Raw genomic sequence first — 18,277 nt, forward strand, 5'->3', positions numbered from 1 at the left:
CTCCCGGCAATCTTGATTCCAGCTTGTGCTTCCTCCAGCCCAGCATGTCTCATGATGTACTCTGCATATAAGTTAAATAAGCAGGGTGACAATATATAGCCTTGATGTACTCCTTTCCCTATTTGGAACCAGTCTGTTGTTCCATGTCCAGTTCTAACTGTTGCTTCCTGACCTGCATACAGATTTCTCAAGAGGCAGGTCAGGTGCTCTGGTATTCCCATCTCTTTCAGAATTTTCCACAGTTTATTGTGATCCACACAGTCAAAGGCTTTGGCATAATCAATAAAGCATAAATAGATATTTTTCTGGAACTCTCTTGCTTTTTCCATGATCCAGCGGATGTTGGCAATTTGATCTCTGGTGCCTCTGCCTTTTCTAAAACCAGCTTGAACATCAGGAAATTCACGGTTCACATATTGCTGAAGCCTGGCTTGGAGAATTTTGAGCATTACTTTACTAGCGTGTGAGATGAGTGCAATTGTGCGGTAGTTTGAGCATTCTTTGGCATTGCCTTTCTTTGGGATTGGAATGAAAACTGACCTTTTCCAGTCCTGTGGCCACTGCCGAGTTTTCCAAATTTGCTGGCATATTGAGTGCAGCACTTTCACAGCATCATCTTTCAGCATTTGGAATAGCTCAACTGGAATTCCATCACCTCCACTAGCTTTGTTCATAGTGATGCTTTCTAAGGCCCACTTGACTTCACATTCCAGGATGTCTGGCTCTAGGTCAGTGATCACACCATCGTGATTATCTGGGTCGTGAAGATCTTTTTTGTACAGTTCTTCTGTGTATTCTTGCCATCTCTTCTTACTATCTTCTGCTTCTGTTAGGTCCATACCATTTCTGTCCTTTATCGAGCCCATCTTTGCATGAAATGTTCCTTTGGTATCTCTGATTTTCTTGAAGAGATCTCTAGTCTTTCCCATTCTGTTGTTTTCCTCTATTTCTTTGCACTGATCGCTGAAGAAGGCTTTCTTATCTCTCCTTGCTATTCTTTGGAACTCTGTATTCAGATGTTTATATCCTTCCTTTTCTCCTTTGCTTTTCGCTTCTCTTCTTTTCACAGCTATTTGTAAGGCCTCCCCAGACAGCCATTTTGCTTTTTTGCATTTCTTTTCCATGGGGGTGGTCTTGATCCCTGTCTCCTGTACAATGTCACGAACCTCATTCCATAGTTCATCAGGCACTCTATCTATCAGATCTAGGCCCTTAAATCTATTTCTCACCTCCACTGTATAATCATAAGGGATTTGGTTTAGGTCATATCTGAATGGTCTAGTGGTTTTCCCTACTTTCTTCAATTCAAGTCTGAATTTGGCAATAAGGAGTTCATGGTCTGAGCCACAGTCAGTTCCTGGTCTTGTTTTTGCTGACTGTATAGAGCTTCTCCATCTTTGGCTGCAAAGAATATAATCAATCTGATTTCGGTGTTGTCCATCTGGTGATGTCCATGTGTAGAGTCTTCTCTTGTGTTGTTGGAAGAGGGTGTTTGCTATGACCAGTGCATTTTCTTGGCAAAACTCTATTAGTCTTTGCCCTGCTTCATTCCGTATTCCAAGGCCAAATCTGCCTGTTACTCCAGGTGTTTCTTGAATTCCTACTTTTGCATTTCAGTCCCCTATAATGAAAAGGACATCTTTTTTGGGTGTTAGTTCTAAAAGGTCTTGTAGGTCTTCATAGAACCGTTCAACTTCAGCTTCTTCAGCATTACTGGTTGGGGCATAGACTTGGATTACTGTGATACTGAATGGTTTGCCTTGGAAACGAACAGAGATCATTCTGTCGTTTTTGAGATTACATCCAAGTACTGCATTTCGGACTCTTTTGTTGACCATTATGGCTACTCCATTTCTTCTGAGGGATTCCTGCCCGCAGTAGTAGATATAATGGTCCGTATGGTAGTGCTCGCAATAATATCAGAGATCTTTTTTTTTTTTGCGTCCAACTTGTTAGTCACTTTAACTTTTGTCTCCTTAATCCAAGAGTCATTTAAATCTCTTTTTTTGGAAGTCATCTGTTTTATCTTCTGCACTTTTTCCTACTGGGTTGTCTTTTCTTTCATCAGCCTGCAAGAGCGCTTATAACCTTGCTGGGTACAGATATACATCCTTTCTCTTACATATATCTCCCAATGTGACATTTATTTATTTTTGGCCACACTATGCAGTACATGAAACTTCCCCAACCAGAGATTAAACCTGTACTTCTGCAGTGGAAGCACAGAGTCTCAGTCCCTGGACCGCCACGGAAGTCCCAAAGGTCACAACTTTGTCTAACCACCCTCCTCCCTGCATCCTGAGTAATACATGGCACTAACAGGTACCAAATGTGATACAAAGTGCTATACTTTCCTTGGCAGGGATTTCTGGATCTTGTTCCTATTCTACTCGAATTTTACATTTTCAGTATTATTAAATCTGTACTTTTATGGAAAGTTGTTTTAAATGTTTTTTGGAAACAGGCATTTTATCAATGAAATGCAATTACAGCCAGACCACTTCACAGAGATCAGCTCTTCAATCCTGCCACTGATTTCTCTAACCTTCGGCTTCTCACTGTCTGTGTGCCAACTTCCTTCCGATGGAACAGCAGCTTTTAGGCCAGCGAAAGTTTATGCCATCAGTTCCAATCTAAAAATGTGTCTCTCTGGACAAATATTCTTTCCTTAGGCTTGAAATATCTTCCTTCTGTGCCACAGCAAGCTCTGTGTCCTAGTGACACCCCCTTGAGGTTCCAGATAATTCCAATTAGTGCTTAGCTGAAGAATTTTCAGAACTTATCTGCATAATTCTAATTAGTAACATTAAAAAAAAAAAAGATCTTAAATGCTAATTCTCATATGCCACTAATTCTAAGGTCCTCAAATATACAAGCAGCCATTCTGAAAAGTGACAGCTTCTGATGCCTGCTGTAATCTATATACTGCCTACTCTGTATTCTCAGCAGCAAACTCCACACATACTGCTGCAATCAGCAACAAAATTACACAGAACTTTTACATACCTTACCTCACCTCACCCTCATAAAAAGACAAAAAAAGGGTGAATTATCTATTCAAGGGCTTCTGAGCACTTGAAGTATGGCCAACACAATTAGAAACTCAAGTTTAAAATTTTAATTCATTTAAATTAATAAAAATTTAAATAGTCACACTTGAGTGGCTACTGTATTGGGTAGCACAAATATGGAGATACGGAGGGCTAACTGTACTAACTGAAATTACTTCATATCATTCTGAAAGATAAAATCCTGTATTTTAAAACAGGGTAAGAAGAAAGTACAGTGTAGTGGAAGTAGCTGAAATATGATCTGCAAGCTGCAAAAACTAAATAAATCTCAAGAGTTTCAGGGTTCCATTCTTAACATTCTATCTAGTGGCTACTTAATCCTTTTTTTTGCTTTATCTGGATTTTAAAAAACACCTTGACTGATGGCAAAAGGAATATTTTTATGCACTATTCACCTATGAATAGTATCTCACCTGTGAATATGGCAGCTACTGAGGCATGTCATAGAATGGACATGCCCATCCAAGCCAACTTAGATGAGCCTGAATGGTAACTCAATGAGTCTCTGCACTTTTCATGTATAAAGGCTTCTAGTCTCCCATGATATGTTCAGTGGCAGGGGCCAGAAATAAAACTGCATTTAAACATGATCCCCAAACTTGTAACAAAGTGGCATGAACACAAAAAAGTACACACAATAGAAAAAAATTCAGTGTTAATAATAGTTGACTTTAAGCACTAAGATTGCAGATAATTTTCTTTTTCTCTTGTTTATATTTTTATATTTTTCTACATGAACATGTGTTACTGCTATAATCAAAACAAATTTCCTTAAGATCTTCAACTTTTTAAAATTTCAATTTTCTGTGGGAGAGGGAGAGGGTGGGGAGATTTGGGAGAATGGCATTGAAACATGTATAATATCATGTATGAAATGAGTCGCCAGTCCAGGTTCGATGCACGATACTGGATGCTTGGGGCTGGTGCACTGGGACGACCCAGAGGGAGGGTATGGGGAGGGAGGAGGGAGGAGGGTTCAGGATGGGGAATACAGGTATACCTGTGGCAGATTCATTTCAATATTTGGCAAAACTAATACAATATTGTAAAGTTTAAAAATAAAATAAAATTTTAAACAATAATAAAATTTAAAAATAAATAAATAAAATTTCAATTTATTAAGCTGTTCTTATCTCAAATGTAGCTCTCACTTCACTGGTTCCTATGTATGAGTGAGTGGTCTAGGAGAACAATTCCTTCTGTTTCACAAAGAGCTACACTAAACCAACCTTTAAACTAAAAAGACTGCTTAAACCTTAGCAACCCCTGCTTCATCAGCAAAGCCTCTTAGTTGATAATCAACCATAGGTTCAGAAAGAAAAGACATTACAAACCTTTCGGTGAAGGAAAACTGTTCTCTGTTCCTTTGCCAACAGGGGTAGCTGGCAAAGAAAGTGATGCTTGGACAGCAGAATCCATCTTTTCGCAGTCCAGCGTTGGAGAACTAGGAGCTGATTTTCTAGTTACTTCCTGTTGTCTTTCCCGAACAGCTAGTTCTTGCCTTAAATCTGTAAAATGTTGCAAAGGTAGCAATATTCACTAGAGGGAGCAAATACATCAAGGAAAGTTACATCTGAGATGCCATCAAGACATTCTTCCTAAATTACTTCTCAAAAATGATTTTCATATTTAATAATTTTTACTTCCAAGGGAATAAAAATGACAACCCTATTGTCTAAATGGTCATTTAGAATTTTAAAATTCTATAACAATTATTCTGCCTTTATGCAAAAATAAGGCAGAGTCTGAAGCAGAACTCACAGTGAACAGATACAACACAAATATAAATATTCTTTACCAACTTATTTGCATTTATTTTGAAATGATGATGTAGTTTGGGGATTATTACAAGATCAATGAAGAGCAATTTTGTCATTTTTAATGGGTTGACATTCTTTTACTCATTTTCCTATGAAATATTTTGTTTTAGAAAGGAAGTAGTCAAAATAGTTGCAAACTGCTTTCTGGTTTTCAAATATTGAATTTTTAACCCAAAATTAATGTTCTCTTTTCCTGTAATGCAACTGACCAATATCAAGAATACTTGCTAACTGTATGATTCCACATATATAAGGCATCTAAAATGTAGCAGTTCTCCCTTATCTGAGGAGGGTATGTTCCAAGACCCCCAGCGGATAATGCACTGAACGAGACAGCAAAAAACATCACCCTGTTACTCAGAATGGTGCACAATTTAAAAGTTAGGAATCGCTTATTTCTGGAATTTTCCACTTAATATTTGCAGACTGCAGCTGACCATGGGTTACTGAAACCGTGGAAAGCAAAACCACAGATAAGGGGGGACTACTGTAGTCACACATAACAACAGAAAGTAGAACTGCGGTTGTCAGGGCTCGGGAAGGGAGAAATGGGGATTTGTTGTCCAATAGGCAAAGAGTTTCAATACTACAAGACGAAAAAACTCTAGAGCTCTACAAAACAATGTGAATATAGTTAACATTACTGACTTGTACCCTTAAAAATCATTAAGATGATAAATTTTATGTTACTTTTAACCATAATTGTAAATTTTAGAATAAAGTTATTATTTTATACATTATATAAATTATGAGAAGTTCTTCAAATGAATAAAGCTCCCCCCCCCCCCAAAAAAAGGAAGTCATTAAAAAAATTTTTGTTGGCTGCACAGTTTGTGGGATCTTAGTTCCCTGACCTGGGATTAAACCTAGGCCCCTAGCAGTGAGACCTGAGTCCTAACCACTGGACTGCCAGAGAATTCCTGAAAAAAGAATTTTTAAAAGACCCAATAAACAGATAAAAAGTTTTCACAAGTACCAACCAAAAAACTACAAATTAAAAGCAAGGTGATATTAGACAAGAAGTTTGAGATGGACATGTACACACTGCTATATTTAAAAAGGATAATCAACAATAACCTACTGTAGAGTACATGGAACTTCGCTCAGTGTTATGTGGCAGCCTGGATGGGAGGCGGGTTTGGGGGAAAATGGATATATGTATTGTATGGCTGAGTCCCTTTGCTGTTCATCTGAAACTATCCCATTATTATTTAGCTAAACCTCAGTCCAAAATAAAAAGTTTAAAACAATAAGTAAAATTTTAAAAACTTTAAAAAAACAAACCAAACAGTGTGATATTGGGAATTCCCTGGTAGTCCAGTTGTTAGGACTCCTCACTTTCACCATCAAGGGCTGGGGTTCAATCCCTGGCTGGGGAACTAAGACCACACAACCAAAAATTTTTTTTAATTTCATTCCATTTTCCCAGCCAGTAATCATGTGGGAAATATTTGGACAAGTCTAATGCTAAAAAAATAAATAAATAAATAAATAAAAACAATATAATATCAATTTTCAAACGGATTTTTAAATAATTTTTAAATTTATTTTTATTATTCACAATACTAGTAAAGTGTGAGGACGACTGAGAGGACTCTCAATCACTACCAAAGTAAAGGTACCAATTTATCTAAAAAGTAATTTAGGAGCATCTGTTACAACCATTAAAGACACTTATATTCTTTGCTATTTCTAAGAATCTAGTCTAAGAAAATCAAAGATACCCCCAAATATTATGTACAAGGACTCTATTTACAGCACTATGTATAGCAAAAATGTAACTTCCAATAACAAAGGACCTATTAAGGAGTAAAAAAAAAAAAAAAACAAACATGGTTCAATTACATAAAGGAAAAAAACAAACAGGTATGCTTATGTATAGCTATAGGAAGACTGGAAAGACACCAAACTCTTGGTGAATTCTCTCAAGATAAAGAGATTAACAGTGACTTTCAGTTTCTTCTTTATAATGCATAAAAGAAAAAAAGAGGGAGGGAAGGAAAATTTTTAAAGAAAAGTATATATTCACTCTATGTATTATACACATGTATACTGCAATATACACCGAAGAATTGATGCTTTTGAACTGTGGTGTTAGAGAAGACTCTTGAGAGTCCTATGGACAGCAAGGAGATTCAACCAGTCCATCCTAAAGGAAATCAGTCCTGAATATTCACTGGAATGTTAGCTCCAATACTTTGGCCACCTGATGCAAAGAACTGACTCACTGGAAAAGACCCTGATGCTGGGAAAGACTGAAGGCAGGAGAAGGGGACGACAGAGGATGAGAAGGTTAGATGGCATCACCGACTCAATGGACATGAGTTTGAGTAAGCTACAGGAGTTGGTGATGGACAGGGACGCCTGGAGTGCTGCAATCCATGGCGCTGGGAGGAGGTGGATACGACTGAGCTGAACTGATACTGCAATATGCATACATACATAATGCTATTACGTGCCTAACACAAAATTATTTAGGTACAAGAAAAAGGAAAAAATCCAAATAAACCAAGCAGTATCTGCACAGTGGTGATGATTAAGACTTTGGGAAACAGACCAGGTCTGAATCCCAACTGACAAGCTAGAAGACCTTGGACAAAACCCAAAGTTACTGTGCCTTGGTTTTCTAACCTATAAAATGGGTATAATAATACCTACCTCCTAGAGTTGATGATACAGCTATTAAGTTAACAGACTAAAAGTATGTGGCACAGTGTCTGACCAAAGCATACAAATGAACAGCTTTAAAAAGTTGATCCTGAAGCAAGCTTAGCACTCTGGCTTAGGGACAGTAAGTAATAAATATTTTTTAAGTTATAAATTTTACCTCTTGCTTCATCCTTTAACCTCTGCACAGAGACCAACAAAGATTCCTTTTCATCAAGTTCACTTTCTAAAAATGCATTTCGTTCAATGGCTTGATTTAGCCTTTGTTCAAAGTCTTCCAGTGAAACTATTGTTGCCCTAAAAAAAAAAAATTAGAGTCTAAGAATTAAACAAATAATGTGTAACTAGCTACTACAAAAGGAAACAGTTTATCTCATGCTACTTCCTGACCTAGAAAGCCTGGCCCAGCTGAAAGAAAATGATCTCACCCCTTCTGATCTCTGGTGCATTTACTGTCTCTATTATCATTTGGCCATTCAATCTATTCTTTTCTTTTATATTCCTATCTAAATTCCTTCAAGTTTCTTAAAGACAGGCTACTTATTATACAAGTTATATCTCCCCACTGGATTTTAAACATGTTTCAATGAAGTTTACACATTTTCAGGAAGAAAACTGTTCAGTGGTTTCAGAGTATATAAGAATGTGTAAAAATGTACTAAGAATTTGTTTAAAACACAGTCTCAGGTCCCCATCCACATACTTTCTTCCTATCAACCCTTTTCTTCTTCCTGCATTTCTCATTTATTCAGCAAACACTGACAGGTACCTACTATGTGCCCTCTATCCACTATGTGCTATCTGCTACAGAATTAAAATTTCCTAACCTCAAGTTAGAACTCTCAATGCCATGTCCAATTTTCCCAAGTCCTGTCAACTGTCTCTCAGCTCCAATCTTTTGCCCCAGGCTTAATTCTTCACCCATTCCTGATGGCTCAGACAATAAAGAATTTGCCTGTAATGCAGAAGACCCAGGTTCGATCCCTGGGTTGGGAAGATCCCTGGAGAAGGGAACGGCTACCCACTCTGGTATTCTTGCCTGGAGAATTCCATGGACAGAGGAGCCTGGTGGGCAATAGTCCATGGGGTCGCAGAGTCAGACACAACTGAGCTACTAACAAACCAAAACATCATCTAGGTTACTTCAAAATGGTCTTCACATCTTCTCCTCCCTACTTCTAATTTCTCAAATCTTTCAAATCACAATCTGATAACACTCCTTTGTTTAAAAAACTATGAGTGCCCCTTTGCTTACAGAATGACTTTCAAACATAGCCAAGCACAAGGTTCTCTGCAACCTGGCCCCAAACACCTTCCAGTCTTATCTTGTTCAGCCAAACTGTCTTTAAGCACTTCAGCTGAAGTAAAATATTAACACCTCATGCCCTCTTCCTGCCTCTCTGCCTTCGAATCTCTCTCTTCATCAGTTAACATCTACTCCTTGCAGACCCAGCTTCCCCAGTTACTAAGGGTAGTTGAGCGGCTCCCTTCTCTATTCCCTGGAGCAGCTTGTACATTCTTTGTATTAATACCAGTGCTATCACATGGACTGTCCATATCTATCATACCCAAGGGCAATGGCAAGCTTATCTTTGTATCCTCAACTCTAGCATCATGCCAAGCATTTCAGAGTTACTCAAATATTAAGGAAAGAAATCTCAGGCAATGACTGTAAAGTAATACAAATTACATTTGGGATGGTTAAGAAATAATGATAGATATATGAAATCTTGGCAAAGTAATGGCAAGTTCCTACAGGCTGTTCAGCAAAATCATAATAGAAGCATTATTTCAAGAAAATTCATTGATAAGTATTAAAACAGAAGAGAAAAGGAGTGAAAACTTAAAGACAGATCAGTTAGGAAGTAACTGCAGGATTCAGGTATACAACATGAGGACCTTCAAAAAGTGTCGCAGTATTGAGAACACAGAGGGAAGACGGAGGAATGAATGAGACCTTTTAAAGAAAAACCAACAGGATCCACAATGGTACATGAAAGAAGGAAAAAGGGAAAGAAAAGCCTGGAAGGGCATTATCTAGGGAGATAAGGATCTGGGGCAAGTTTCAATGTGAGGACTTAACAGGTGACTTCAAATACCAAAAGGAATTGTTCTGGGACTAAGATTTAGGTAACTGGTTAAATCTAAAACAACTTTTTAATCACAGATTGCCAACTTTGGTTATTCTAACAACATGCACATCATTCACTTACCTTTTTGCTCGCTCCAGGTCATCATTGGCCTGTTCCAGCTCTCTTACATACTTATGTAACTGCTCCTTAATGGCCCGAGTCTGACTTAAATCATCTTCTAATACTGAGACCTGCTTGTAGCTCTGTGCATATTGATGTTCTAGCTTCTCCTGAAGGAGTGGGTATATAGGAAGGAAAGAACGCATCATTAGCATATAGTTTTCTTTAATGAAGGAAGTAACCCAAATAAGAGGCAGGCTGTGGAAGGATCCAAAAAAATTCACCCACAATCTGATAGTACTCTTTTCTCCTTTTTAAAATGTTAAAATGACACATTCATTTCCAGTGCTTTAATTCATATAATATTAGTCAATCACTTCTCTTAAAGAAATCTAAAAATGATCTCTCTGAAAAGAGGTAAAATAGTAAAATTGTTGCCTTAAAAACCTCTGGGTTCTCAGGCTGAATGCAGCCCAGGGTAAACACAAAGCAGGTGAGTGACAGAGTTCAAATTTCTTACACCTTGCCTGCCCAACCTCACCTTCTCTAAACCTACCCCTGCCCAGACACAGGAACACCCCAAACATTTGGCTTAGGCATGTGATGAACAACAGCAAGAGAGGTTAACCTTTCTACTCCTGAAAATTTCTTGTTAGAAGGGAATTTTTAAAAATTAAACTCCAAAACTAAAGTGACCATAAACCATAATGAAATAAAAGTATGTGTCATACAAAGATAATTTTAAAGTACTACAGAATGAGGCACTCTATCATAACAAATAATCAGGCAGCCTTTTTTTTCCAGGCAGCTTTTGAAAATTATAGAACTACAACATAATATTATAGAGCTAGGAACATTATAGCTAAAAAAATTGACAGCTACAGAGTTTTGAAGTGAATTTCTGAATTCTAAAACACCTCTCCCTTGGTTCCATGAAAACAGTTTATGTCAAAAATTCACTTTAGGCCTTTTTACATTTTTATGTTGCCTGCTGCTCTTAAGCTCTACCTGTAAGAATGTATTTCTCACTTTAACAAAACCCAGCCAAAGAGACACCAGCTTATACTGCCACAATTACCTTCAATGCTTCTACTTCATACTTCAGTCTTTGGTTATCAGCTTGCAAGTCTCTATTTCTCTGTTCAGCCTGTACTAATTGTGCCTCCAACTCTGCCTCTAATTCTCTGCTTCCTTCCTGGAATTCAACTAGCTCATCCCGAGCTTCCTGGAAGCTAATCAGAAACAAAGTGGGAAAGATCAGTTATAGCAGAAACCGTAAGGATCATCCTGAAGATGATTATATATAATTCAAAAATTTTCACCTGAGTGTTATGCTACCATAAAATATACTAAACAATAAAGGCAATCTATTTTGCATCTCTTACTCTATATATTCAGGGTTTAATGAAGTAAGTTATAAGCCGCAGAAGGATTCACGTTTTATACACTCACCCCTTTCTTATTTAACATATCAACAAAGAAGCACATATGACTATCCACAAATCAGTTTTAACATTTAGATGTGTTTTTTCCAATATAATTGGTTTCCTCTGTAATTCTATTTAATTTTATGCATTAAAAATGTTATTCTGAGAAGGGTTCCGTAGATTTTCCCAGCCTGAGAAGGTATCTATGACACAAAAAAAGGACTATCAAGTCTTGCCATAGACACACCTTCCATATAACTAGCATGATACAATAACTGGCTTCAGCAATAATGAAATAGCAATAAAAGGTTTAATAAGTCTTAGTAAACTGCTAACCAAAGTAGGAAGATATATATATACTTTAAAAAGATTTCATTTTAAAAAGAAATTTCAGTTTTACTACTTAAAAGGCTACCTAAAAGTTCTCTCAAGTAACTGAAATAATTGAGATTTTCTAAAATACTCCGTATACCCCGAAGCTCTTGTCCCTCCCTCAAAGCTTTGTTGGCTCCAGACACTGATAACACCTGCCCAAAGAGAGTCTGCCCTATGGAGTCCCAGAGAGCTTATTAGAATCTCCAAAAGACCAAAAAGATGAGACAGAATCAGTGCACACCCAGCAAGCCAAAGATAGCCAAGAGCAATAATAAGCTTTCTAAAAGGAGGTAAGCTACCAGAAGAAATCATAAATGACACTGTCTTCTTACTATTTTAATAATTCAAGTAATGTAAGCTTTTATGGCACTTTATCTTAAATACAAGCAATGTTATTTTGTTATGACTATTTCTAGAATCCCAATCCTATACTGGAAACTCTAAATTTAGCTTTGTTAAAACAAACAAAAGAAAAAAGAGCAAAAAGTTAGAGATTATGTATTCCAAAGCCCTCTTCTATTTCTAGGATGCTTTCTGGCATTACCTTTGTTTATACTTCAAGGAAAGTTCCTTCCAATAAGCAGTTTCCTCCTTTAAACTTGAAAAATCTGGTATATCTTCACCATCCATGATCAAGAAAGCCTGAGAAATGTTAAAGAGGAAAATAAATTGAGAACATAGGAATCTTAGTAAAAGGATAAAGCCTGGGACAACACTCAATCCGCAGCATTCTGGAGGGAGTCAAACATGAAAGACTCTGAGGGGTTAACACTCTACTACAATAAACTCAGTCACATAAATCACTTGGCTGCCCCACTTGCAGGGACCACCAACATCATGGACAGGCTCAGGAGAGGAGATGAACAAGGTCACAGAAGCCAGGTGAAGCACTTTTGGTGACAGCACTAGGTTTTGGGGTTGGCCCCACAGATCTGCCTGCAGCTGGTTTACTGCTAACTGATCTTCTGGGAATCAGGTGACAGAAAACAAGTTTATTATCAGAGCTGCTATTACCTGCATATCCTTCTCTGTTGTATTGATACAACTGTTTCAAACACCTGCTTGAAACATTTTATGCCAGGTGACCTTGCCAGGAGATCAAGCACATTCCCAATAATTTAAATCACTACATTTCTAAAAGTCCCAAGCTTCCTCCATTAAAGTCCACTAATCCTCAAATTTCAATATTGTTTCATCTCGGTTCTTCTTCCAACGCATTCAGAGTGGGTGAAAAAGTATTTGTTTAGTTATTAACCTTGCATTTGGACTGACTACCTAAAATTCCCAATTGATTGTCAGGCCCAATAGAATACCACAGACGCTGGGCTTGTCCCAGATTCACGCCGAAGTGATTCAGTCTTACTTCCTCTACTTTATATTCCAGCAATACTGTTCAAAACTGTCCTAATGCACCATTCTGCTTCGGTCTAGATATTTTTCCTACTTGGAATGGCTCTCCTTCCTTGTGCATTTGGAAAGCTATTTATCCTTTAAAAGCCAGCTGTCATCTTTTCCAGAAAGCATTTCCTGTCCTCACCAATACAGCACCAAAATCTCCCAGCATCTTGGATACCTCTATGCATAAGATTACATGAATACACTTAACACATAGTAATACACTTGCTTACAACTCTGTGTCCCCTGTTAGGCTGGTATTATTCTTACTGATTTCAACTCCAGCACACTGCCTGTACTATAGCTGATACTCAATATTTATTAAATTAAACCAAAATTGATTCAACCTAATCCAAAATGGGTAGTGAGAATTCAAGGCCAGCTTTAAAAGTAAATTAATACAACTTGGGAGTTGTAGAGAATGTAGAATTCATCCAGCACAACCCACTACTCATCAATGTTTAGAAAAGACACAGACAAGAGTACATATACAACTTCAACTTGAGGAGGTATACAAAAGAAAAGAATGGCTTTTAATTGAATAAAATTAAAATATAACTATATACATTCAGTGTAATGCCTTTGCAGCCTAGGAAATGGCAACCCACTCCAGTGTTCTTGCCTGGAGAATCCCAGGGACGGGGGAGCCTGGTGGGCTGCCATCTATGGGGTCGCACAGAGTCGGACACGACTGAAGTGACTTAGCAGCAGCAGCAGCAGCAATTTTTTCAAACTGATTTTAGTTAAGTCTTTCCTGACCACATTGTCCATTACTACTTTTGGCATGTTGGTCAATATCCCAATTAACAAATAAAAGACCCTGATGCTGGGAAAGGTCTTGAGGGCAGGAGAAAGAGGCAACAGACAATGAGATGGTTGGACGGCATCACCGATTCAATGGACATGAGTTCGCGCAAACTCCGGGAGACGGTGAACGACAAGGAAGCCTGGCGTGCTGCAGTCCATGGGGTCGCAAAGAGTTTCTGTGAAGGCAGGACCTGTGTTTTACTTATAAATCCCTTCTGCATTACCAGAAACATGAAACACAGTAGAAATTTGATATCTGAATCTGACTTACAATCTTTTTAAATTATTCCCTCTTTGCTCCCAAAGTACTGCTTTCCTTTATTAATATTGAAATTTCTATTTCAGAAATGTGAGGGTAGTTTATTCCTACCTCACAACAGACCACCATGTATTATACCAGGATTATAAAACCCTACCATTCTCAGCTAGACAAAATTATCAGTCTGAGGCATGCCAAGCCGCATTCACAGCCACTTATAAAGCTCCATATAAGCTCCACATCACAGAATAGGGAGCTGATGGAGCTTACTGGGGAGAGCCTTAGAGATACCCTGCACACTAGCTACCTAAAATAATCAGTGTCTAGCCCTTAATTCTTTTTTTTTTTAATCTTCGTTTGGGTCTTAATTGCAGCCTGCAGGATCTTCAATCTTAGTTGCAGCATGTGAGAGCCGGTTCCCAACCCAGGGATGGACATTTCTGGGCCCCCTGCACTGGGAATGCAGAGTGCAGAGTATTAGCCACTGGACCAACAGGGAAGTTCCCCAGCTCTAAATTCTTAAATATATATGGATAACCAAGAACCACCAAACAAATGAGAAAAGCCAGTAGCATAAGTAAGAAAATCCAAGGACCTATGGAACCTAGAGGAAACATAATTCAGGAAAGGAGAGAACTACTTTTTTCTCATAAAACACCTCAGGAGGGTTAGAGGAGTGTATAGACAGCTACAAAAGAAGAGAGAAAACCAAGAACTGGACGGCACAGGGTGCAAGAAACAGTGGCTCCAACCCAGGACTGCAAAGAAGAAACCACCCAAGATGAAGCCTAGTCCATTGCGCCCAGAGAGTCACTCAGCCCAGACGTCTTCTTAGCTTTATGTTCACTTGACAGCCATCTCAGTCCCTTAAATATTTTTGTTGTCATGCTTTGGACTTTCTCCGGGTTACATATATGCCTTTCTGAAGGCGAGGAACTGATGCTACTTCGGCATATCAACATTTTATTCATGGGTAGGATACTTTAAAGTTTCCAGCACTCCCTCTGTTAGCATGCAGCATTTGATTCTGGTGACCATGTGGAAGTGTCCTTATGGAAGTCCCTAATGCATTGGAGAAGGAAATGGCAACCCACTCCAGTGTTCTTGCCTGGAGAATCCCAGGGATGGGGAAGCCTGGTGGGCTGCCATCTCTGGGGTCGCACAGAGTCAAACACGACTGAAGTGACTTAGCAGTAGCAGTAAGGACTACTAGATGCCTTCCTTGGCATCTAACACTTGAGTGTGTCAGTAGCTCAGTCGTATCTTGACTCTTTTCGACCCCATGAATTGGGGCCCTCCAGGCTCCTCCATCCATGGGATTTTCCAGGCAAGAATACTGGAGTGGGTTGCCATGCCCTTCTCCAAGGGATCGTCCCGACCCAGGGATCATCCTGACCCAGGAATCGAACCCGGATCTCCTGCATTGCAGGCAGACTCTTTACCATATGAGCCACCAGGGAAGCCCATCTAGTGTTTACTTGAACGTATTTGAATGTGGAGCCAACCCTTCTACAAATACGGTTAGAGTTGTTTTTATCTATAAATGTTATCATTCACATGCCCAGTTTCAGACTTTTCTGTATGAGGCTTTTAGCTGTTGACACATTTATACAGTATCAGAAGACCTACGGCAATTACTATTCTGAAGACTGTTAAGAATGGTTCCCTGAGCAATCTCACTGTTTACACCTGTGGGTAAACTATAAGGTATCCATTCGTTCCTGGTTTTCTGGTTCTCAAATAGGGCCATATTAATACAACTACCAAATTTTTCCATCAGTGTTCCCTGGCAACTCAGGTTTTAAATAGCCCTTTCTGTAAAATTTCTTGAGCATCTAGTTCTATTTCTCATACCCTCCTTGTCTAACTACTTAGCTCAAAGTCAAATGACTCTAGCAGAATTATTTTAGTGTGTTTTTATTTCACAAAGGCTTATGCTTTTTTTTTTTTTTTGCTGAATCTTATGTGAACTGAATGTTGACTAAATTTTTTCTAATTAACAGGCTACTTTTAGAACTCGCTTATTGGTCCTTCTAACAATCTAGGCCAGAAGCCTTTTACTAAAGGACCAGCTTTTCCAGAAAAAGCCAATTAAAAACACTTAAGAGGGTAACAGGTGGTAGGAGTAGCTCAGTCTGGGCTCTTAACTGGACTTGCAGTTAGGAGACCAGACTCTGGAGCCAAACTGCCCAGATTTCAATCAGAGTCCTCTACTCAGGACCTTGAGCAAGTTACTTAACCACTCAGTGACCCATTCCCTCACCTGTAAAATGGGGATAATAATTAAAATAGGGTTGTAAAGAAGATTAAGGGAGTTAATATTTGCAAGTACTAAGTACAGAGTCTGGTACACAGTAAACACAGCATAAATTCATTAAATTATTCTTAAAAACTGGTCATTCAGTTGCAGGCCTGTGAAGTATAACCACAATGCTTCAGAATTTAAAACAAATGATTACTTAAAATTAAACAAACCTCCAGAAGTTCTGTGCATATTTCAGTTACACCACCATTACTGAAAACATCTCTAAAATCTCTTTTGGAACAGCCATGAAGAGCCAGATTAAAAAATAAACAGAAAACCCTTTCTTTGTGGTCACATCTCATTTCTACTGCTTCCTAATTGGTATTACCCAGCTTTATCACTCTAATTTTATTCATCAGACTTATCCTTTCCAAAAATTGGGTTTTTCACAAATAAAAATTTGCCACCCCTGCAGACATTCAACAGGCCTTCTCAGGGTGTATAAAGACAATCTGTTCATTTTGCTTCAAGTTAGAGCAGGAAGATGTGTTGTTTGAAACTATGTAACTGGAGATATTAGGCCACAGAAAATTAGGCAATACAGAAAACTACACTGCTACCAAAAAAAAATGCTTTAATGACACATCTGTAATCTCCTGAAGCTGAAATGAAGGTAGATAACTACATACTCTTCCCCACTACCCAAATCTTCCCTCAATATCCTGTCTCACAGGGATGGAGTGTGAATCCCAAAATGATGACAACTTTTACATGGGGTGTACTGTGTGTGACCTTCAGATCCCTAGCAACTGTGCATAAAACTGCCTGTCTTAAATGTTATATTTACAAAGAAACTATTCTTTGCACAATGCTAAGAAAATCCATTTCATATGATATTGCCTCCTTGTTAATAGTTATAGAATCAACTAGTGAGACTGGAAGAGTTATTCTGGAACTTACCACAGATAACCAATACTTTTTTACCAAAATTCTTCTACTCTCAAAGGTGACAATTACAGAATTTTAAACTCTTAAGTCAGTCATAAATATGGTCCTCCTTTTGGTCCTGACTATCAAACTTCTTTTTCTACCTCATGAAGTGGTCAGAAACTTATGTCAGAAGCAATTTTAAGCTTCAGTGACCAAATTTATCCCAGCATGACTTAAGATGCAAATAAAAATAAGCTTTGGAGATGTCATGAAAGCAAGCTCTTAAGATTTTACTGAGGTTTCTACTTAAGTGTTCCTCATCCAATTTCAATTTAATTTAAAAAGCCAAAACAAAACTAAAAAACAAATGCTTCCTAAGATTTCTATCTGGGCCAGGTCAAATTGCAACTAGGACTAGCCAAAGGTTTTTTGTTGTTGTTGCTGTTCCTTCTGATCTTTTAAACTTTAATAAAGATTCAGAAGAGGTATCTTAGTTCCCCTTGATTCTCTTCAACACATGATCTAATGCTGCTTTACTTCACCAACTTCATGATTTAACAAAGCCAGTGCCCTATTTGATAAACCGATAAAAAGCAACACAACTCATCCGACAAAATAATTAGCCAGCAACCATGAACAAGTTTCAGCGTAGAATTTCTCTTATAACTGAGTAGCAGCTCTTATCCTAGGTGGGTCTGCTCAAAAATATTTGAATAAATCTACTAGCTTCTGGTATATTTTTAGCAAGCCAGATTTTCTACTTTGCTTTCTACCTGAGAAAGGTAGAAAAATCCCACTAAAAGAAACCAGAACTCCAAGCCAGGAATCGTAAATCCTGAACCACATGAAGCCCCTCACGGGTTGGGAGAGTCCACAGTAGAAATCACTTAAGCCCCCACCCGACCTGTTCTCAATTCCCCCATCCGTCAAATGAGAACCAATATGAGAACCAGGCACAACCACTAAAACTAGGTGACGAGGTTACAAAAGGAAAGAGCAAGAGTGTTCTGTGAAGGCGCTACAGAAACGTAATGAAATTCTCAGCACTGAAAGAATCCTCAATTCCTCAGCAAACTTAAGATTACTTTG

The 18,277-nt window shown here is 38.3% G+C and overlaps 1 protein-coding gene across 6 annotated transcripts in view; it reads right to left on the reverse strand.

The window, feature by feature from the left end:
- NDEL1 (nudE neurodevelopment protein 1-like 1) overlaps positions 1 to 18,277 on the reverse strand; it is a 51,281-nt gene that overhangs the window by 15,725 nt on the left and 17,279 nt on the right. For all 6 annotated transcript variants that reach the window (XR_825546.1, XR_825545.1, XR_825548.1 and 3 more), the window contains exons 2-6: positions 12,097 to 12,194; positions 10,829 to 10,982; positions 9,772 to 9,920; positions 7,719 to 7,855; positions 4,406 to 4,579 (exon numbers count right to left, since the gene is read on the reverse strand). Coding sequence is in view for 2 of the 6 variants with exons in the window: in XM_010843032.1 (XP_010841334.1) it covers positions 4,406 to 4,579; positions 7,719 to 7,855; positions 9,772 to 9,920; positions 10,829 to 10,982; positions 12,097 to 12,182 (700 nt within the window). In the remaining 4 variants the exon portion in view is untranslated. The remainder of the gene's footprint in view (positions 1 to 4,405; positions 4,580 to 7,718; positions 7,856 to 9,771; positions 9,921 to 10,828; positions 10,983 to 12,096; positions 12,195 to 18,277) is intronic.

The sequence above is a fragment of the Bison bison genome, unplaced genomic scaffold (assembly GCF_000754665.1).
Source record: "Bison bison bison isolate TAMUID 2011002044 unplaced genomic scaffold, Bison_UMD1.0 scf7180017864180, whole genome shotgun sequence".
In the NCBI taxonomy this organism is placed as follows: domain Eukaryota; kingdom Metazoa; phylum Chordata; class Mammalia; order Artiodactyla; family Bovidae; genus Bison; species Bison bison.